The 19069-nt window shown below is 46.4% G+C and overlaps 7 protein-coding genes across 8 annotated transcripts; 2 read left to right on the top strand and 5 right to left on the bottom strand.

Moving 5' to 3' along the window:
- Positions 1 to 53: 53 nt before the first annotated feature.
- LOC149380585 (4-coumarate--CoA ligase 2-like) lies at positions 54 to 2387 on the top strand. The gene is made up of 4 exons (XM_089604385.1): positions 54 to 1317; positions 1391 to 1803; positions 1900 to 2008; positions 2081 to 2387. The coding sequence occupies exons 1-4, from the start codon at positions 226 to 228 to the stop codon at positions 2210 to 2212; spliced, it is 1746 nt and encodes a 581-aa protein (XP_089460511.1). The 5' UTR covers positions 54 to 225; the 3' UTR covers positions 2213 to 2387.
- A 49-nt stretch (positions 2388 to 2436) lies between these two features.
- EMB976 (Tetratricopeptide repeat (TPR)-like superfamily protein) lies at positions 2437 to 6729 on the bottom strand. The gene is made up of 7 exons (XM_089604382.1): positions 5985 to 6729; positions 4530 to 5913; positions 4129 to 4443; positions 3933 to 4037; positions 3772 to 3859; positions 3487 to 3673; positions 2437 to 3395 (listed from the first exon to the last, which is right to left on the bottom strand). Exons 1-7 carry the CDS (start codon positions 6516 to 6518, stop codon positions 2853 to 2855), a joined length of 3156 nt encoding a protein of 1051 aa, XP_089460508.1. The 5' UTR covers positions 6519 to 6729; the 3' UTR covers positions 2437 to 2852.
- A 204-nt stretch (positions 6730 to 6933) lies between these two features.
- On the bottom strand, positions 6934 to 9431 carry DPB (Transcription factor DP). 2 transcript variants are annotated; one of them, XM_089604400.1, is made up of 9 exons: positions 9122 to 9431; positions 8950 to 9026; positions 8826 to 8869; positions 8541 to 8603; positions 8310 to 8456; positions 7837 to 7905; positions 7655 to 7753; positions 7510 to 7580; positions 6934 to 7429 (listed from the first exon to the last, which is right to left on the bottom strand). In XM_089604400.1, exons 1-9 carry the CDS (start codon positions 9289 to 9291, stop codon positions 7198 to 7200), a joined length of 972 nt encoding a protein of 323 aa, XP_089460526.1. In that variant the 5' UTR covers positions 9292 to 9431; the 3' UTR covers positions 6934 to 7197. The 2 variants fall into 2 exon arrangements, with proteins under 2 accessions (XP_089460526.1, XP_089460525.1); XM_089604399.1 differs by having other exon boundaries at positions 6936 to 7429; positions 8950 to 9029; positions 9122 to 9430.
- A 734-nt stretch (positions 9432 to 10165) lies between these two features.
- Positions 10166 to 12742, bottom strand: COX15 (cytochrome c oxidase 15). Its single transcript, XM_089604395.1, has 7 exons — positions 12445 to 12742; positions 11716 to 12020; positions 11426 to 11651; positions 11098 to 11343; positions 10866 to 10976; positions 10664 to 10795; positions 10166 to 10573 (listed from the first exon to the last, which is right to left on the bottom strand). Exons 1-7 carry the CDS (start codon positions 12622 to 12624, stop codon positions 10403 to 10405), a joined length of 1371 nt encoding a protein of 456 aa, XP_089460521.1. The 5' UTR covers positions 12625 to 12742; the 3' UTR covers positions 10166 to 10402.
- Positions 12743 to 12783: 41 nt separating this feature from the next.
- On the top strand, positions 12784 to 14772 carry LOC149380581 (uncharacterized). Its single transcript, XM_089604398.1, has 8 exons — positions 12784 to 12988; positions 13059 to 13167; positions 13407 to 13522; positions 13588 to 13704; positions 13782 to 13862; positions 14043 to 14137; positions 14213 to 14420; positions 14502 to 14772. Exons 1-8 carry the CDS (start codon positions 12824 to 12826, stop codon positions 14652 to 14654), a joined length of 1044 nt encoding a protein of 347 aa, XP_089460524.1. The 5' UTR covers positions 12784 to 12823; the 3' UTR covers positions 14655 to 14772.
- Positions 14704 to 15601, bottom strand: LOC149380580 (uncharacterized). Its single transcript, XM_089604408.1, has 4 exons — positions 15377 to 15601; positions 15201 to 15264; positions 15049 to 15114; positions 14704 to 14933 (listed from the first exon to the last, which is right to left on the bottom strand). The coding sequence occupies exons 1-4, from the start codon at positions 15536 to 15538 to the stop codon at positions 14884 to 14886; spliced, it is 342 nt and encodes a 113-aa protein (XP_089460534.1). The 5' UTR covers positions 15539 to 15601; the 3' UTR covers positions 14704 to 14883.
- Positions 15602 to 16033: 432 nt separating this feature from the next.
- Positions 16034 to 19022, bottom strand: LOC149380579 (D-xylose-proton symporter-like 2). Its single transcript, XM_089604386.1, has 12 exons — positions 18735 to 19022; positions 18565 to 18659; positions 18343 to 18481; positions 18199 to 18265; positions 18014 to 18138; positions 17838 to 17939; positions 17273 to 17689; positions 17127 to 17189; positions 16964 to 17044; positions 16805 to 16903; positions 16593 to 16730; positions 16034 to 16517 (listed from the first exon to the last, which is right to left on the bottom strand). The coding sequence occupies exons 1-12, from the start codon at positions 18759 to 18761 to the stop codon at positions 16386 to 16388; spliced, it is 1485 nt and encodes a 494-aa protein (XP_089460512.1). The 5' UTR covers positions 18762 to 19022; the 3' UTR covers positions 16034 to 16385.
- Between the last annotated feature and the right edge of the window lie 47 nt (positions 19023 to 19069).

Raw genomic sequence — 19069 nt, 5'->3', positions numbered from 1 at the left:
ACGTCATCGCTTATTCATATTCACATTTAAACCAAACCAAACCTTCTCAAACCATGTCGTCGTCGTCGTCATAGCTCTAACATATTTATATAATCCATTTTGGCATTTGGCACACACACCGTTGTTTCCACCTACTCACTCCCCCTCTCTGCCCTTCTTCTCTCCTATTTATGTCAACTTTCAACTCTCTCTCTCTTTCATCATAACTAACTCAGAGCCACAAACATGATGACCGTTGAGCAGAGCCAGACCACGGCCGATGTCATCATACCGGAGGAGGAGAAGGAGACCATCCCTCCCAGTACTAGAACAACAAGTGCTCGTACTGAGACTGAGGAGGGCGTGGTGTTCAAATCACGGCTGGGGGACATAGAGATATCCAACGACATGTCGCTCCACTCGTACTGCTTCGAGCGCGTGTCCGAGTTTGCAGACCGGCCGTGCCTCATCTGCCCGGCCACGGGGGACACCTACACGTTTGCGCAGACACACTCGGCGTGCCGCAGGGCCGCGTCGGGCCTGCGGTCACTAGGGATAGGGAAGGGCGACGTCATCATGATCCTGCTCCCCAACTGCCCCGAGTTCGTGTTCGCCTTCATGGCCGCCTCCTTCATCGGAGCCGTCGTCACCACCGCCAACCCCTTCTACACCGCCCCCGAGATCGCCAAGCAGATGGCGGCCTCCCACACCAAGCTCGTCCTCACACTCTCCCAGCACGTCCCGAAGCTCCTCCCGACTGCTTTGTCGCCGTTCAAGATCGTGACGGTGGACGAGCCGCCTGCGGGCTCGGAGTGGCTTCCGTTCTCGGTGCTGTCGGAGGAGGGGCGGGAGCTGGAGGCGGGGGAGGAGGTGGAGACGGAGGCGGGGGAGGCGGTGGCGCTGCCGTTCTCGTCGGGGACCACGGGGCTGCCCAAGGGGGTGGTGCTGACGCACCGCAGCCTGATAACGAGCGTGGCCCAGCAGGTGGACGGAGACAACCCGAACCTGCACCTGCGAGCGGACGACGTGGTGCTCTGCGTGCTGCCGCTGTTCCACATATTCTCCCTCAACTCGGTGCTGCTGTGCGCCCTCAGGGCCGGCTCCGCGGTGCTGCTCATGCCCAAGTTCGACATGGGGGCCCTCCTCGCCCACATCCAGCGCCACCGCGTGTCCGTGGCCGCCGTGGTGCCCCCTCTCGTCCTCGCCCTCGCCAACAACCCCACCGTCGCAGACTACGACCTCTCCTCCATCCGCCTCGTCCTCTGCGGGGCCGCCCCTCTCGGCAAGGACCTCCAGCACTCCCTCCGCGCCCGCCTCCCCAACGCCATCCTCGGACAGGTCAGTCACACGTCTCAAACCAACCTAACCGGGATTTACGAGAAGACCACCACTGACTATGATCACCTGACAGGGCTACGGGATGACCGAGGCGGGGCCCGTGGTCACCATGTGCCTGTCTTTCGCAAAGAACCCTTCTCCCACCAAACCGGGGTCATGTGGGACGGTGGTGCGCAATGCGGAGCTCAAGGTCGTGGACCCGGAGACGGGGCGGTCAATGGGGTACAATGAGCCGGGGGAGATCTGCGTTCGCGGCCACCAGATCATGAAGGGCTACCTGAACGACCCGGAAGCCACGGCCGCCACCATCGACGCCCAGGGGTTCCTCCACACGGGGGACATCGGCTACGTCGACAGCGACGACGAGCTCTTCATTGTGGACCGTCTCAAAGAGCTCATCAAGTTCAAAGGCTTCCAGGTTCCCCCCGCCGAGCTCGAGGCCCTCCTCCTCACCCACCCTCTCATCGCCGACGCCGCCGCTGTCCCGTCAGTGCTTTCTCTTTTCTTTTTTTGTATAAAATAAATTTATTAAAATCACAAACTCTCATGATCTTGATCATGATGATGATGATGGATTGGCAGCCAAAAAGACGAAGCTGCGGGGGAAGTGCCTGTGGCCTTCGTGGTGCGGGCCGAAGGTGAAGGTGCAGATCTCACAGAAGACGATGTCAAAGAGTTCATATCAAAACAGGTGATCAATCAATCAACGCAACGCAGAGCATAAATAGTATTGATACTAATCAACAGTTGGAAAATGAAACAGGTGGTTTTCTACAAGAGGTTGCACAGGGTTTACATGGTGGAATCAATTCCCAAGTCTGCGTCGGGGAAGATTCTCAGAAAAGATCTCAGAGCCAAGCTTGCCTCGCCTCCTTCTTCTTCTCCTTCATCCTAGTCACTCATTCATTCTTTTTTTTCTTTTTTACTTCTTTTCTCACTTTTGAATTCTTTGTATGTTTCATTGTTACCGTTCTATGATTTATATGTGCAACCAAAACATATTGGTTATATTACTCTGCACATTCTTACTTTTATTAATAAACGTGGTGGGCGTCGTTACATGTGTCTCTGTGACTATACAAATGCGGCGGGTTATCGGCCGATCTCAACGACGACAGACTATCTCCACTTAAATCATAATAATGATAAGGAAAGGTAGAAGAAAATAAAATAACTTGGAATTGACCATCTTTCTTAAATTTCACTAGGCTTCAATCAAGTAGTCACCAATTTCATTGAAGATTTGGTTACCTTTGCTGACACTGCGCTCAATGTTATTGTTTTCTGTTTTAAGCGGCTTCACATATCTTGGGGTGCTTTTGACGTTCTGATATCATCTTTTCAATTTATATTTACATGAGAATGAGACGTCTCATGATACACAATTCTCAATTTCACTTTGACCCTATAGTTCTAAATTCTAACAACATCCTTACTTGAGAAAACATATTTCACTGATGTCGTTTTCTTTTTTTCATTCTGAATATTGGTGTACACGTATATAGTAGTCTATACATGAGCAACGGCTCTTCATCTCATCGTGACAGCTTTGACCCAACTTTGAGATTATCCAAAAACGACATTTGAAGCTGCTTCATCGACTCCAGAACGACAGCAGCTTTGTGTTCCTTCCCCGCCGCGTTGTAAAAATGGACGGCTGAGCTCATGATAAACCTGTCTGCCTTAGCACTTAGTCCTTCAATGAACTCGATTCCTCGTTGGACGTGCCCGTAATCCAAATACCCTCTCACCATACTCCGACAGCATTTCAACTCACCATCTTCTAGCCCCACTCTCCCATAAACCCGCTCCGCCTCTTCCATCAGACCCGCTTTCGCTAAAGCCGATATCAGTACGTTGTAATGAGCGGACGAGGCCGTTACTCCTTTTTTGCACATAGAGTCGATGGTCGCCTCGGCTTCCGAGTACTTGAGCGACTCCGTGTAAGCTCGAACCAGGGAAAGGTATGTCGAGGAGTCTGGAACGTGCCCGTCTCTTTCCATGCCTTTCACGAGCTTCTCTGCCTCTTCGTGAAATCCTCCGATACCAAATACATTCATCATAATATTGTAGCTCACCTATGTTTCGCAGAATTTAGAAAGAACAGTGAGTTAGTGACGCGTGGTTGCACTAAAACAATTATAATCATCTGTTTGTTGCGTGTAGTACCATTCCGGGTTTTATCCCTTTCTCCAGCATCTCGGAGAAGAGCAAAGATGCTTCACGCCTTTTACCGGCTTTTCCATAATGGCTTATTAGATTCATATATGCCTTCTCATCCACAGGCAAACCCGCTTCGCAGGCACTATTGAACACCTCTGTAGCTTTGTCCAACTTTCGACCTCTTCCGTACACACTGCGTCGTCAGTAACATCAATCAGTGTTCATTTCTCCACCTCCTTTTTCATTTATTCTTTTGCGTAACCAAAAAAAAAAAAAAAAACCGTTGTGTACCTGATCATGGTGTTATATGTTTGAATCGATGGAGTGACATCCAGTGAGAGCATGTGGTCATAGATTGAAGTAGCGAAATGCAATCTGCCTGAATTAGAGTAGAAAACCAACAGAGTTATATATTACAGTGTAGTTAAGCCAAAAAGTCAAAGTCAACCTACCCGCATGCAACATGGCTTTGATGAAGGTATTGTAGGCAACATTGTCAAGTTCGGCGTGGTCCTCGAGAGTTTTGCGGATCATAGTCTCTGCTTCTCGATGTTTGCCTGCAAAAGCGCATTCTTGTATTAGTAGCAGCAACACATATGTACATACATATCTCAGTACGAAACAAAAAAAAAGGGAGTCATTACAAACCGGTGTTAGACAAAGCATTGACAACGATGCTGATAGCAACGGCATCCAGAGACTGCCCTGCCTCTGCGCTAACTTTCTGGTAAAGTGAGTATGCCTCGTTCGGCTTCCCACATTTGACGTAAACATCGAGCATAGATTTACACAGCGACATCTTAGCAGCAGCTGAGTCACCAAATCCCAGAAACACCTGTTCGGCTTCTTTCACCTTCTGTTGCTTCCCATACATATTGATCAAATAAGCAACCGTGGCATCGTCCGATCTACACCCCAGCTTCCGCAATTGATTCATCACAGTCTCCGCTTTCAGTGCATCGCCTGCAAATGGCTATTTAACTACCCCCAAAAAAAACCAGCTTTTGCATATTTCAGTCGGTAAATTGATGATGTGAGCACTGACTGACCTTCTCTAATGAAGTTATTGACCAGCTGAGAAGCGACTGAGGCACCATCGGAAGTGTTGAGCAACTCTCTGAGAACTTTCTCCGTCTCATTCACGTTCCCTTCTGCCAAATGCATATTGATCAAGAAGCCGAGAGCCACCGTATCAGGTTGTTCTCCGACCACATATCTGCGGTCTCCCTTGGACTGGCTAGATATCATTTGGATGAATGTATTGTTTGCGAGCGATTCGGTTGTACTCATCTCTTCTACCAACTGCTTCGCATCGTTCACCATTCCCTCCTTGAAATACACTCTTATCACCGTCTTGCAAAGCTCCTCGTCAAACACGACACCGTCTTTCCTTATCCGAGCTACAAAATCTCTGGCCTGGTCGACCAAGCCCAGTCCCAGATACAGATGTAGCATATCGTTGCAGGAACGGGCGTCGGCGAGTCCGGTGTGGGACTGAAGAGCCTGGAACGTCGATTCCGCGGAAGTCAAGTCTTTGGCGGTGACGTGACATTGGAGCAGCACAATATATCCGAATCTGGAGAAGGGGATTTGAGCGGAGTTCATGAGTTGTAACACTTGCAAGGCCTTTTGAGAATCCCCGGAGTTGAGATGGACCTGGGCCATGGCCAAGTAGGTCTTCTCGTGGGTGAGGATGCCCAGCTGGCGGGTCTCGTCGAAGGCCTTACGGGCATCGTCGTAGAGGCCGAGTTTGCCGTAGATTCTGATGAGCAAGCCGTAGATGACTTGGTCGGCGGCCATCTTCCTGCGCTCCATCTCGGAGAAGAGGGAGAGCGCCGCGGAGTAGTCGCGCGTCTTGTAGAACAAGGTGAGAAGGGAAGCGCAGGTGTGGGCGCTGGGGGCGATGCGGTGGTCCCTCATGTCGCGGTACGCCGCGAGGGCGTCGCTCCACCTGGCGCTCTGCGTGGCCAGGGTGATGACGTGGCAGTAGGTGACTTCCTCGGGGACGATGCCGAGGCCGCGCATGTGGTCGAAGGCGCGCAGGGCGGCGGCGCAGTCGGCTTGCCGGAAGAGGGAGGCGATGACGACGGCGTAGGTGAAGGCGTTGGGGACGAGCGTCCCGGGGAGGTGGGCCCAGAGGTGGATGACGTGGCGGTGGAGGGCCTTCTTGTGGAGGGAGGAGAGCATGAAGTTGTAGACGGGGAGGGAGGGGAGGAGGCCTCGCTGCCGCACCGCGGAGTGGAAGGAGAGCATGGGGGCGTGGCGGCCCCACCGCGCGTAGCTGCACAGCATGGTCCCACAGGCCACCTGGTCGGGCTCGCACCCGGCCTCCAGCATCTCCAGGAAGGTCTGCTCCGCCAGCGCGATCTTCCCGGCCTGCCCGTACGCGCGCAGGACGATGGTGTACGCCACCACGCTGGGCCGGTAGCTCAGCTGCGGACGACGATGGTGATGGTGTCAGGCAAAGAAAGCAACGGAGGATTGAGTGAGAAGCAAAGACGTACCTGGAGCTTCATCCAGGCGAAGAATTCCTGGACCTGCCTCCACCCCTTCTGCTCCTTGAGGACCACGCACATCTCGCGGAAGGAGAGCTTGCCGGCGAAGGAGACCATGACGGAGCGCATGTCGTAGTGGCGGAGGCGGGAGAGGGAGCGGACCAGGGCGATGGCGGCCACCACGTGGCGGCCGTAGAGGTGGCCGTGGCGGTGGTCGTTGAGGTGCTGCACCATCTGCTCGGGGCTGCGCTTGATCCACAGCGGAGTCTGCGCCCCGGGGCCCTGGTTCCGCCGCAGCCGAGACAGGTACTCCGCCTTCCCCTTGATGATGCGCCGCGCGTTGTCGTCCGACAGAGGGTTCTTCGGATTCATCGACCGCGGCTTCGGACGGGTCGGGTCGCCGTCGCTCAGGCTCCAGGGGTCGGCTCTCACCGCTGCTACTATTCCGAGTCTCCTCCGTTTCGGAGAAGAAGAAGCGAGTTGGAGCGGAAGGAGTTGAGTGAAGGGCGAATTGGTGGTGGACAAGAAGGACAGCGACTCCATTTGTCGCAAAAATGATTCTTATCACTTCCGACTCCCTATTCTTGACGTCACCACTCGTTTGCGAATATACTGGTTGAGTTGAGAAAATCTCTTAATACACTCACTCCCTCACTCACATGTTCATTGTCCTTTACAAGTGATGGATGAACAAAGACCCCCTCTCCTAGACGCAAAGAAAACAGTTTATTGGTCGTTGCTCTTGATTCCGATTGACCAACATTGTCGGCCAAAAATGAATTTATTTCATACCAAACACTTGCAGTCATTAGATCACTATCAAGATTTCTAGTAAATTGATTCAAGTGACCTTTACAAAACACGGTTATAAAAAGCTAAAAAAGTAACCATACGTGTAAAGACTCTTGTTATATTTTCATGGTAACGCTACAAATTAACTGCGATTTGCATCATAGAAAATAGGTGAAGAATGGAAAAGGGTACATCACGATGAGTTATTAAATAAATTCTGTGATTCTCTTCTATTATAGTAACACAACTCTCAAGAGACTGACTACAACTAAACTAGTACATTCTTTGCTAAAATAAAGATGGCCAAACAATAGAGAGCATGAGATGAGACGATGGGAGCGATTTAAGGAAAAGACACATGGGGGTGCTAAATAACCCAAATTAATCTACACAATGTACAAAAAGCCTAACGTAGAGCATGAGTGAAGGTTCACTCGTTCTTGACACGTGCCTTCAAAATGCCCGGGACTGGGGACGAGGCCGGATTCCTCACAGGCGTGCTTGTCATGGAGCGAGGTAAGACCTGAGTCGGATGATACGCCGTCGCTGTGGCTGTGGCTGTGGCTGTGCTCGGCACCGTCGAACAACCTTCCACTCTCTCTCTATCGCACAATTTCATCGCCTTCAACACGTAGTTATCATCGTGCAGCTCAAACGGGGTGCTACACAAACAAACAACTTTGCCGTTAGTAACGCTTTTCAAGTTTGTTCCCGAACACAGAGCATAACAAACATATATCACCTGTTGAAGTCAAAATGCACCAATTGCATGTCCTCCGATATTTCAACCTCCACAGTTGCATGGGGACGAGTCTGTGAACAAAAGATTAGAAGTAAACAACATACTGTGTGTTTACGAGTCACAGAAAGCAGGGATTGTTATATACCTGCACAAGAATGAAGGGCAAAGCAACACCCCCACTCGGGGCATTCCCAGAACTGTACAATTCCTCATTACGTTGTATCAAGTTCTGGAGACCCACGTACTTCATTGCAACACAGAAAAATTATATGTCAGCACCCAATCAAATAAACCAGACTTCAAGCAACATAAAAAGGGTGTTCTTACTTGTTCCTCTAATTCCTGCAAATACGCACCCTTCTTTTCTATTCGATTTCGCACAGCATGCCGCTCTGTCTGCAATGCATCAAAAAAGATCATCGACATCATGATCCAAACTAGCAAATATGCACAAGGATTTCATAAAAAATAAAGATGCTAAGAACACAATGACTTTTCATACTGTCAAACTTACTACTGTGCCTTAGGCACTGAAAACCAAAAAAACACAGTACAGAGAAGCATATCCAGAGGCGTCTTAGGTAGAAAAGTAAGTATTGATTCAAATTCAATTCCTAGTTTAATGGCTTATTGAGAAAGAAAGGCTCACGTGTATATTTTTTATTGAATAAGCGATAACCTTAGCTATTTAACGAAAAGGTCAAATACATTCATATCCTACGTCATGGTACATCTATCACGGCCATGATCCATTAAGGAAAAAAAAGAAAGAGAAACAGCCAAAAAAAAAAAAAAAAGACCTTTAGTTCTTCAATATCGCTGAGGCTAGTACGAGGCAGACCCTTCCATTGAATTTCCTTTTTATCCTTGGATATGATATCCATCGCCATAAGAACATTGAGGGCATCATATACCCTTCGCCGGATATTTTTCTCATCATATTGTTGCTGTCCAGAACACAAGTTGCAAATCTATTCAAGTTCTAGGTCTGCATTTATGAATGTTGTGGTGTTCATTTGTAAATGGCAAACCTGATCCGGGGTGACGACACTAGTTCCGGGTTCAGCAAACTCAGCAACTAGTTCATCAGCTACCTGGAAAGGTGGTGAAAACTATGAGCTTAACGAAACATTCATTTATAGTGAACACATAAGCACTGCGTTAAAACAACGCATTCTAGACAAGCTATTAGAGCCTTTAGATATCAGTTCAAGTTTTAGCAACCAAAAACAAAAAAAGACAACATTAGAAGGAAAAATCAAAAACCAAAAAACTAGTAAGAAAAAGAAGATCAGAAGTTGGTAAAAGAGGGTTACCTCGTTGTAAGTGGTCCTGCCCTTGCTCTCAACCTTCTCGCACACTAGACACAAAAAGAAGAAGATCAGGCGTGAACACATTATGTAACTGTAAAGTGAGGAATCCATGGTGAACGAAAGAAACCTTTCATGCTGAATTGGCGAAGGCCTCGTCCGCTCTTATCTCCTGCGACGGCGCGTTGACCTCTCTTCTTCTTCTTGCTGCTGCACCCAATCAATTCGATAAACTGAAACCGCCGTTCCGTTTGGTGTGCCCTAAACATCCAATTCAAAGGACAGAGAGACAGAGAGCGTACCCTACGGCGGCTTGGGAAGCGGCGTCGTCGGCGTGAATGTCGAGATGATTGAGTCGGAGGAATGTGTTGTCGCTCGCCGGGGTCGCCGCCGACGGAGACCCCACGCTGCCGCTCATCGACACCGACTCCTCCGTCGCCGACGCCTCTTGCTGCTGCGTCCGCGTCCCCATCACTCAAACTCTGAAACTGAAATTGAAATTGAAATCGAATTGGGAATAAGGGTTTCTGATTGCACTTTGCACTAACAAACACGCATGCTTTAGTATATGACTTATGAGACACTACTGTTATTCTAAAACAAGATCCAACCAAAATCATTTATTAATACTCCTACCTTCTAATACCCTTTTATTCTTTCTTTTCCCCCCACTTTCTTTTCCGTTTTATGCTTACATTTACATTTTTATTTTTATTTTTATTTTTAGGTCAACTTTAGTTTTTTTTTTTCCCCTTTCTTATTAAGATATTTTTTATAGAAAATAATTTGAACTATTATATGATGTAAGGAATAAAATCAAAGTTGTTTACCTTGGTATTCTTTTTTTAAGAAATATATTATGAACGAGATTTATGGAAAATGTCATTTTATTGACATTAACATCATGGTAAATGATTTTTAAAAAACATTGGAGAAAAAATTATACAATATATTATATTCGAGCCGAAATTCGCTAGAAGATACGAATTCAATCCATCTATAATAGTGAATGAACAATGATATATATTAATAATCGTTGTGAAATAGGTCGCACCTGATAGGCGGTCGATCTCACTTATATAGCCGGTTTGAAGAGCATTTTCATGTTTGGTTTCTAGAAGATGAGGGAGGTAATATTTATATTTTTAACTTTCTCTAAACACCTCCTATAGTAAATGTCTTTTAAAATAGAAAGAGAGAACGGTGTCATAGCAAACTAACTCTGATCATTCTTACCTAGAAATCCATTCACAACCTATGAACCAGTTGATATTGATACCATGATCAAGTATCCACAAGAAGACAAGATTATTAAGCTACTCGTGCCAAAAACAACCCGTAGTATATTCTTTTAAGCCTCTCACCAGCAAAAGTCTGCCATTGAGTCAAAGCTTAAGAAAGGTTACAAACAAGATAGTATCATTTTTATTCCCAAAATAACAAGTATTTTTCACGCGTAATGTTTATATGAGGACGTCTATCTCTTCCGCCGGAAAACATCTAATATCGTGTACAAGTCTGTGGTGTGGCGAATCGCTGTGTTCAAATAAATGATGATAATAAAATAAAAATAAAAAAAGAATCTAGATTGGCTTGGCAAATTGAGGCAGAGATTTGAGGAGCGCGGGGGAGGGGCGGCGGAGAGTATGGTTAAGAAGAATGAAGAGGGACAAAAGCGTCAATGCACCAGCTTGATGTGCGCTTCCCAGTGATACCGGCACATACGACAGCAATGTAGTTATTCCCAATGTGACCTGCCAAATGTAATGAAATGAATTTACATCTCTCATTCATATCATATCATATCATATCATATGCCATTCCCGAGGGGGATAGGAATATACCTGAACAGCTGCCATGCCAAGCGTGCTTCCGATCAAGGATCGTATGGCCGGATGTATCTCCACCTTCCTCGTTGCCCACCACAGAGCCCCGATCGACGCTATCGTCGAAGCCGCTAAGATCCGATGGTCAAGCTGTCCACCAACCAAATCCTATCAAACTACTAAATCACCAATCTCTCAATAAGTATCAAGGGAAATCAACCTGCACTGTAGCCGTATTCTCGAACAAGTTGCGAATCATCGGCTTCATCTCAAGCACACCCTCCGGTATCCACCTATCTCCCATCTTCGGAAATGTGTTGTACGCGCGTCCCTGAAGTTTTTACATCACAACCAACCACTAGCAATTGGACCTCTCGGAAATAATCCATAACACCTCTTAGGTAACAAACAAACTGCAAATTAGCAGAAGAACGAAAAAAAAGGTTACGTACGGCATCGTTTCCTGCAACAAAAGCTCCGGAGATAGCGGTGATTCCGACGAGGAGGCTGACAGGCAGAGCCAATCTCCTCACTTTGGCAGCTCCTCTGACCCAAGCCACCGACTCTGCAGGCGGCTCCGGCATGACCACCGACAAACCCGTCCACAAAAGGCCGCTGTATATCGCAAACGCCGACGTCAGATGCGCCGCCAGCCTGTACGGACTCACTCTCGGCTCCGCATATTCAGACACCGGTTCCTACCACCAAAACAAATACAAAAACAAGCAAGCTCAAGCTTTGACGTTTGAATAAACGGCGTTGATGATCGTTTATACCGACCTCTAGACCGCTCTTGACCATCCACCACCCGATCAGACCCTGTCCGGCGCCAAGAGCAAAGAGAGCCGACACTTTCAGACCGAGCCGCACCGTGATGTAGCCTTTACGCAGAAAATACGAGAAGGGCAAGGCAAACATGATACCGAGCGCTCTTCCCCACATACGGTGCGCGTATTCCATCCAGTATATGAACTTGAAATCCTCGATACTCATCCCTCGGTTCATCCTGCCACGTCATCAGTCAAGTAAACACACCATTCCATTTCTTTGTAGCTCTACAGCGGACTGACCTCTTATATTCAGGGGACTGCCTGTACTTGTCGAACTCCGCGAGCCAGTCGGCGTCGGAGAGAGGAGGGAGAGTGCCGGTGAACTTCCAGTCGGTCATTGAGAGACCGGACCTGGTCAGCCTCGTAACGCCGCCCAGAATCACCATACTAAACACCCACGCCGCTGACCCGAATAGCCATATCCCCACCATTTTCTGAGCACCGGGCCCACCGTTCACCAGCAGCTTCGCTCCATTGCTTCCCAACCCCACAGACGACGCCTTTGTGCTCACGCTTCTCAGGCTCGGTGCATTATAACCTCCTCCCTGAAATTGTTACAAAGTGATCGTGAAATTGGGTTGTATCCTAAAACATCAAAAGGAAATATAGAAAGTGATCATGAAAATTCAGATCATTCTGTTGCAACTTTCAAACTTTAAATCAAAATAAAGTCTCAAGGTAATATCAGAGAAAACTAGACTTAGAAACATAGAGGTCTGGCCTTCAGTTGTCTGTGTAAACGTTGCAACAGAAAAGGATTCGCTCAGATCTTCATTCTTTTCCAACCTCACATGCCCTAGACGAAGGCAAAATATGATGAAGGCAAATAAAACTACAACTTAGCAAAGGAAAAGAAATCAACACAATGGAAAACAACTAATAAAAGGCATTGCAAATTCTAAAACATTGTTGTGTCAACCAAGACGCATAATTGTTCCTCTACATGTCAAGAGAAGAGAAGAGAACGACCTTAGGGAAATTACATCGAGCGTTGTGGAGAAAAGCTCTGGCGATCCCGGAGGAGAAGAAAAATCTAGACGCCTCAGCGTTGACACCTCTCGCCGCCGACGTCGTTCCGGCGAGGTCGCAGAGAGCTTTCGGGAGACTTTTCTTCGTCAATAGCATTGACGTCAATCGGTTCCGAAACATCTTTCTCCTTTGTCTCTGCTTCCTTCACTGCGTTTGTGTTGCCTTGTATTGTTACGTGTATTGGGTTTCCAGAGGTTTTTGAGGGATTTAACATAAATTACAGGAATACCCTCCCTCAGCCAGAATAATTAAAAATGAAAGTTTCTCTCTCTCTTCGCTTCAGAGCTCATCAGTGTCGGGTTAGGACTTGGTTCTTAGGATGGCGGGTGGGTCTCCGATGGGTCCGAAAATCCTGCTGGCGAAACCCGGCGGCTCGGTCGACGACGACGCGGCGGCGCACCGGTCGCGGCTTCCGTGGATCGGCTCGCTCAATTTGCTGTCCGACTCTCTTCCTTGGGACTTCCAATACGATCGTTTCCTTCCTGTAAGTCCATGATTAAGTTCTAATAACGTGTTTTTGGTTCCGTGGACCGATTGGTTGGTGTGAACTGAAGTTCTTGACGGAGAACACGGAGTTCACGGTTGTGGGAGTAATCGGTCCGCCGGGAGTTGGAAAGTCGAGCATCATGAACCACCTCTATGCTTTTGACGCTTCTTCACCAGGTAGCAAATGCAAAGCTTTAATCTTTACAATGACTCTGTTCTTAGCGCAAAGTTTATGAGAAAAATCAAGTTCTGATAGATTACCGTGTGTAGAGGCCTAGAGGGTCAACTACATGAATCAACAACATGATCAGGACAATAAAGCTCTATTCTTCAGTATTACTTTGTTTCTAAAACCAAAGTTGATAAGATAAATCAATTTCTTCTTTAAAGATGATCATGTGTAGAGCGACGTGCAGGGATGTTGCCGCCGTATGCGACAGGGTCGGAGGATATAAGAGCGACGTGCAGGCATTTGAGCACTGGAATCGAGCCCCGGGTCACATCTGACCGTTTCATCGTCCTCGACACTCAGGTCAGCTTCGTGTGCTCTTCTCCTTCCTATAATTGTCTTATTGCTCACCCTTTGGAGTTTAGCAGCCTGTATCGAGCCCTTCGATCTTAGCCGAGATGATGCGGCCCGACGGCTCATCCATGGTCCCTGTTCTTGGTGACTCACTGTCCGCCGAGTTAGCACACGAGATCATGAACATTCAGGTCATTTTCAAGCTTTGTTATGCTTAATGAAGATTCATAATGACACAATTCTTGTTTCCCCGACGAAAATCCTTTAGGTCGGCGTTTTTCTTATGTCCGTTTGCCACGTATTGTTGGTTGTGTCGGACGATCTCAGCATGTGGCGTTTGATGTCCACGGTATTGTCTCTTTGTAAAGCCATCTGCTTTCTTTGATCTGGTCTGTAGAAAAGGCCTAAAATTGCTTGTGCGTGGTTTCACGCCAGAAAGAATTAGATAAAAAAAAGCTTCTGCCTTTATAGACCTTTTCAATAGAGGGCATGAACAAGACTTGACTAGCATTTGCATTGCGATTCTCAGGTTGACCTTGTGAAACACGGCATACCTGATCCGTCCATGATGCTGCCTCAAAGTTCGAGAGAATACATGGCCGCTCCGATTTTTGTTCACACAAAGTAAGTGAACTCGCTATACGTTCTGATTAATACCACAAATTGTGGCACCGATGCTATTTAGCTTTTATGGCTTAGGCTACAAGATCACAACTCGGAGCAACTAAGGAAGATGGTTGCAGAATATTTCAGCGACTCGTCTTTCAGGAACGAGGCCGTGGAGAGATCTTTCTCCTCTGATTCTCCGGGGCCAAACTTATTTGTATTACCAACTAAGACTAAAGACGAGTGTCTCGGGAACCAGAGTGAAAGCTATGCCACAATGCTGGACAAATTACGAGACCGGGTATGTATCCCATTCTTACACATCCCGATAATGAGAGTTACAAGGGAATTTCCTAATATCGGCTTTGTGAATACGATTCAGGTTCTATCGATGAGCCGGCCTTCGTTTTCGAGGACAGTGAGCGAGCGAGAGTGGTTGAGAAACTCCGCAAAGATATGGGAGCTAGTCAAAAACTCGGCAGTGATTGCCGAGTACAGCAAAGCACTGCAAAGTAGCGGCTTGTTTAGGAGATAGATTAATGCCATTTCTCTCACCTTACAACTTTGGAACTAAATGCATCATGTTCTAGTCTTAGAACCCAACAAATAACTTGCATTCAAATTTTGGATTGAGAATTACATTATCAAACTGATTCTGAGCACTACAAGTCAATGTTCTCACTCTAACTGCTACAAAATAAAGGGAAACAGGGCAAGGCATGTATATGAAAATACTGCAACACATTATACAGCAAGAAAGAAGGCTATTCGACCATGGCATCTTGCGACTTTGGTGCTTTTGATTTGCTTTTACCTGAATGAACACCAATCCAAAAAAAAAACAAAAAACCAAATGATCAGATCATTCTCATGTAGAGATTGAATGAGAATGCAAAATAAGATGAGGTTAACAGACAAGACAAGTATACCTTTGCGATTGAGTTTCTTGAGCTTCACGGCCTTCTTCATTGAAAACTTTTTGTGCCCGCTTTTCTCTGTTAAAATTAGGACACAATCATCATTATAGCGAAAACTGCCATTATTGATTTGCGTACATAACATACAATACAAGCATTATTACCATTATCCACATCCGCCATTTGAACATCCGTCAACAGACCTTTCGCAGCAGCCTCTTTCTGATCCTATAATTTCACACCAAACACAAACATTCAATGACGAGTCGCATATATACAGATATATATATATATATATATATATATATATGTAGAGAGAGAGAGAGAGAGAGTTACTTACTCTGTTCGACTTCTTCATGAGCTTTCGCTTTCGCTTGCCTGAGATGGAATGATTTTGGGGCTTGACTTTAAGCTTTCCGGTGACTGGGTCGCCATGAATTGCTCTCTTCCTCTCTGACTTCTGTGCCCTCATCTTCTTCTGCACTTCGTTGAATTTCGCCATTGTAGAACCCTTGGAGCTTCTTCTGCCACCTTGAATTCTGTTTCTCTCTCGCGCGAACCCTAAATACAACCTTTTCAAAAAAACGACAACCTTTTCAAAAAACGACAACATAATCAATGTGTGTATTTAGGAAAGCCCAGCCCAACTTTGATCTTGGATTCACAACTAGACATCTGAAACGACAACTAAAAATCAGAGAGATGAATGAAAGTATAAGATACAGTAACACATTTATTTTATGTTTATTCTAATTTTTTTTTTTTTTATCCTAGTAACGATGAAACCACTATATTTTTTATTCGATGTCCTTTCTCCAGGTGGGATGTCCTCAATAGGTTTATGATTCGATTCTAGTGTTGTTGAATCTTTTGTGTCAAGACTCAAGAGCCTAAATTCTCATTGTCTACGAACTTGTAAGTATTCTACACCAGTTATTTAATGAAAAACCTTGCATTATCTTGAGAAGAAGGAAAAAAATTCCCAAATTATTAGCTATGAAAAATCATTAAAATAATATACAATATAAGGAGAGAAATGACAATAAATTGAATTGTTTACACTTGCTTCAACATTTCGAGTGTTTTTCTTCATGAACCACGCACTTTTTCTTTCTTATTTGGTAACTAAATTTCCTCATAAAAGTTACAGGTAAATTGAAAAGAAAAAGGCAAAACATAATCTAGAAAAAATGTAGTATTTGTCCTTTTTCCTGAAAGATATACTACCGTTAACTTTTTTGTCCAGATTAAACCTTGGTTGCTGGCACTTTCCGTATTTCTACAGTGGTAGATCACATTCTATTTTATGGCAATGACATAGTGAGTGAGTGTGAGAGAAGAAGGAAGGATCAAAGGCAATTGATCTCGATCTCCTCGAGAGTAAGGCCTTTAGTCTCGGGAACCACGAAGAAGATGAAAAGCAGAGAGAGCAGTGCTATGGCCCCAAACATGTTGAACAACATTCCTGCGCCAATCAACTCCTGCAAACACAAACACCAACATAATCACACATCTTCATTCTTCACTCTTCTTGTTTTTCGTTGGTTCACACTTGCCTCGAGGGGCGAGAAGGCCAATGTGACAAGCGCATTTGCCCCAAAGTTAATGATCACCGCTATGCTGAGTCCTCTGCCTCTCACTCTCAGCGGGAACACTTCCGATATCATCAGCCACCCGATCGGCCCAAACGACAGCTGTACATTCACCACTCATCATCCCCTTCTCTCTCCTACTACTATGCCACCAAGCAGTAAACACAAATACATACCTGATAACATCCCACGTATAAAAGCAGTGCAACCACCGCGATGATCCACGTGTTGCCGAAGAAGAGGTAGTACGATCCCAACAGGAACAGCGACACCGCCTATTCCAACCCAACGTTTCAATTACCGCCTCAATCCAAAATATATAAAACGAGACTTACCATTCCAGAAACACCCCCGAGAAGTAAGGGCCTCCTCCCGAGTCTATCCACCACAACCACCGCTACCCCCGTCATTACCAGCTTCAACCAATAACACCAACAACATTATTTATCATATCGTTTCCCAAAATAAAATAAATAAAAAACACACTCTGCCTCTTACCTTGAGCAATCCAAGTAAAATAGAGACCCGTGTCGCATCAGACGCTGCCGAAAACCCTGCACTCTAATACCACCACCAATAATAATAATAATAATAGTAGATTTAAGGGCAGTTTAGTGAGTGTGTGGTTGAGTAAAATGACATACCTGAAATATGGAGGCAGCGTAGTAGAGCACGCTAGGTTGGCCGGTGATCTGCTGGAAGAGCACTAGGCCGCCACCGATGACGAGGGCTTTCCTGCACTTGCCCCGGAAGAGCTCGGCGATGGTGGCCTCTTTCTCTTCTCCGGCGAAGGAAAGCTCGTCGAGCATCTCGTCCACTTGGGCGGGGGCTTTGTGGGCCGAGGACGGGCCTCTGAGTTGGCACAAGCAGCGAGTGGCGTCCTGTTTGAGGGCTTCCATGTCTCCTTTGCCCTGAATGGCGCACAGAAGGAGCCACCTCGGAGACTCAACCAGGCACCACATTCCGACCGCCATCGCCAACGCCACCGGTGCGCTCACTCCGTACATATACCGCCAACCCCCCTCTGCTTCAACCACCAAGCTTCCCATCCCATAACCGCCCTACCAATTCATGTGCAACATTTCTACTATATTACCACCAAATTCTTTCTTATATTGCACACTACATGATCAATACCGATTGATATTAACCATTGGTCTACTTAGTGATCAGTGAAAGAACAAAGAAAGCAGAAGAAAGGTGACTTACGACCATCCCGAGTACTATAAAGAACTCCTTAAGAGAGATGAGTCGGCCTCGTATTTGATACGGAGCCGTCTCGGCAATGTACATCGGAGCAGCGTGCATTGCCTTCACAGAGACAAGAGAGAAACAAGGTTTCAGGCCAACAATAATAAAAATAAATAATAAATAAATAAAAATACCAGTCCGATGCCGACACCGTAGACAAAGCGACCGAGGATCATGATCGGCAAGTTCGGCGTGGTGGCTGTTACGACGGCTCCGACGAGGTAGAACAAAGAAGCGGCAATCAACTCCTTTCGCCGTCCTAAGAAGTGGGCAAGCAATTAAAGAGAATCGCAGAGCAAGGCCTTTGACTTGAACATACCTAAGAAGTCGGCGACATTGAAGGCCAGTATAGAGCCGATCAAGGCGCCGTACAAGGAGCCGCTGGTCTGTTGTGAAGAGAAATGAGGAATCGGAAAGAGAGAGGAATTGGAGGAGAGGCAAGGAAGGAAAGAAGGAAGCTCACGATGAGGCCGATTTCGAGAGAGGAGAGGTGGTACCAGGAAACGCCGCTGGTGGAGGCGGACTGGACGGAGATGGTGGCGGAGGAAGTGGCGCCGATGTCATAGCCGTACAGGAGTCCTCCCAGAGCAGGGAACAGAAACCTAAACCACAGATATAACATACATATATATATCAAACAAGAAGAAGAAGAAGAAGAAGAAGATTAAGACATAGATATACGGACGGAAGGATTGCCGCGACGACGGAGTAGGCGTCGGAGTGCTGATGGTGAGCCGGTCGCAGAAGAGGCTCGTCGGAGTGTATCTCGCCGGAAGACATCTGCCAAACACGAACACAGCTTTGTTTGTTCGTTTCTTTGTTTAAAAATCAAATGCGGAATGGGAAGAGCGATACCATGCCCAAAGAGGTCAGAGTGGCCATCTCTTTCACAATTCCCCCAATTATGCTTTTAATTGATTAGCAGAAAAGTCTAAGCCGCCGTGTGCGTTGCGTTCTTCTTGTTTTACTATTCCTTTTTATATATATATATATATATATATATATATATAATATATTTATATATTTAGTGTTACTGTTGTAATAGTTTAAAAGCGTTATTAGACGACCCCTCCTCTTCGAGGCTGAGCTCACTTGATCATATCAAAGTTCAAAACCTCCAACCTTGAAACTTAATGATCAGCATTAATTAACTACGGCAAAATGAGATACATAAATTTATTAGGTGTTAA

The sequence above is a fragment of the Urtica dioica genome, chromosome 12, assembly GCF_054948205.1.
Source record: "Urtica dioica subsp. dioica isolate 48M chromosome 12, U.dioica_male_clone48M_v1_H2, whole genome shotgun sequence".
Classification (NCBI taxonomy): domain Eukaryota; kingdom Viridiplantae; phylum Streptophyta; class Magnoliopsida; order Rosales; family Urticaceae; genus Urtica; species Urtica dioica.
The sequence above is the reverse complement of the archived record's forward strand: the minus strand, read 5'-3'. Positions and strand labels throughout refer to the sequence as shown.

Coding starts and splice junctions, on each gene's coding strand:
- EMB976 (XM_089604382.1), bottom strand. CDS start 6,518: ATGGAGTCGCTGTCCTTCTTGTCCACCACCAATTCGCCCTTCACTCAA. Junction 4,444..4,529: donor CAATAACTTCATTAGAGAAG/GTCAGTCAGTGC, acceptor AGCCATTTGCAG/GCGATGCACTGAAAGCGGAG. Junction 3,674..3,771: donor ACATATAACACCATGATCAG/GTACACAACGGT, acceptor CTGACGACGCAG/TGTGTACGGAAGAGGTCGAA.
- COX15 (XM_089604395.1), bottom strand. CDS start 12,624: ATGTTTCGGAACCGATTGACGTCAATGCTATTGACGAAGAAAAGTCTC. Junction 10,977..11,097: donor TTGTTGCAGGAAACGATGCC/GTACGTAACCTT, acceptor TAAAAACTTCAG/GGACGCGCGTACAACACATT. Junction 10,796..10,865: donor AGAATACGGCTACAGTGCAG/GTTGATTTCCCT, acceptor GTTGGTGGACAG/CTTGACCATCGGATCTTAGC.
- LOC149380580 (XM_089604408.1), bottom strand. CDS start 15,538: ATGGCGAAATTCAACGAAGTGCAGAAGAAGATGAGGGCACAGAAGTCA. Junction 15,115..15,200: donor AATGGCGGATGTGGATAATG/GTAATAATGCTT, acceptor TAATTTTAACAG/AGAAAAGCGGGCACAAAAAG. Junction 14,934..15,048: donor CAAGAAACTCAATCGCAAAG/GTATACTTGTCT, acceptor GTGTTCATTCAG/GTAAAAGCAAATCAAAAGCA.
- LOC149380581 (XM_089604398.1), top strand. CDS start 12,824: ATGGCGGGTGGGTCTCCGATGGGTCCGAAAATCCTGCTGGCGAAACCC. Junction 13,523..13,587: donor TCATCGTCCTCGACACTCAG/GTCAGCTTCGTG, acceptor GGAGTTTAGCAG/CCTGTATCGAGCCCTTCGAT. Junction 13,863..14,042: donor TGTGGCGTTTGATGTCCACG/GTATTGTCTCTT, acceptor TGCGATTCTCAG/GTTGACCTTGTGAAACACGG.
- LOC149380585 (XM_089604385.1), top strand. CDS start 226: ATGATGACCGTTGAGCAGAGCCAGACCACGGCCGATGTCATCATACCG. Junction 1,318..1,390: donor CCAACGCCATCCTCGGACAG/GTCAGTCACACG, acceptor ATCACCTGACAG/GGCTACGGGATGACCGAGGC. Junction 1,804..1,899: donor GCCGACGCCGCCGCTGTCCC/GTCAGTGCTTTC, acceptor ATGGATTGGCAG/CCAAAAAGACGAAGCTGCGG.
- DPB (XM_089604399.1), bottom strand. CDS start 9,291: ATGGGGACGCGGACGCAGCAGCAAGAGGCGTCGGCGACGGAGGAGTCG. Junction 7,906..8,309: donor GCGATATTGAAGAACTAAAG/GTCTTTTTTTTT, acceptor GATGCATTGCAG/ACAGAGCGGCATGCTGTGCG. Junction 7,581..7,654: donor TGCCCTTCATTCTTGTGCAG/GTATATAACAAT, acceptor TTTTGTTCACAG/ACTCGTCCCCATGCAACTGT.
- LOC149380579 (XM_089604386.1), bottom strand. CDS start 18,761: ATGGCCACTCTGACCTCTTTGGGCATG. Junction 18,660..18,734: donor CTCTGACCTCTTTGGGCATG/GTATCGCTCTTC, acceptor CGTGTTTGGCAG/ATGTCTTCCGGCGAGATACA. Junction 17,045..17,126: donor TTTTACTTGGATTGCTCAAG/GTAAGAGGCAGA, acceptor TATTGGTTGAAG/CTGGTAATGACGGGGGTAGC.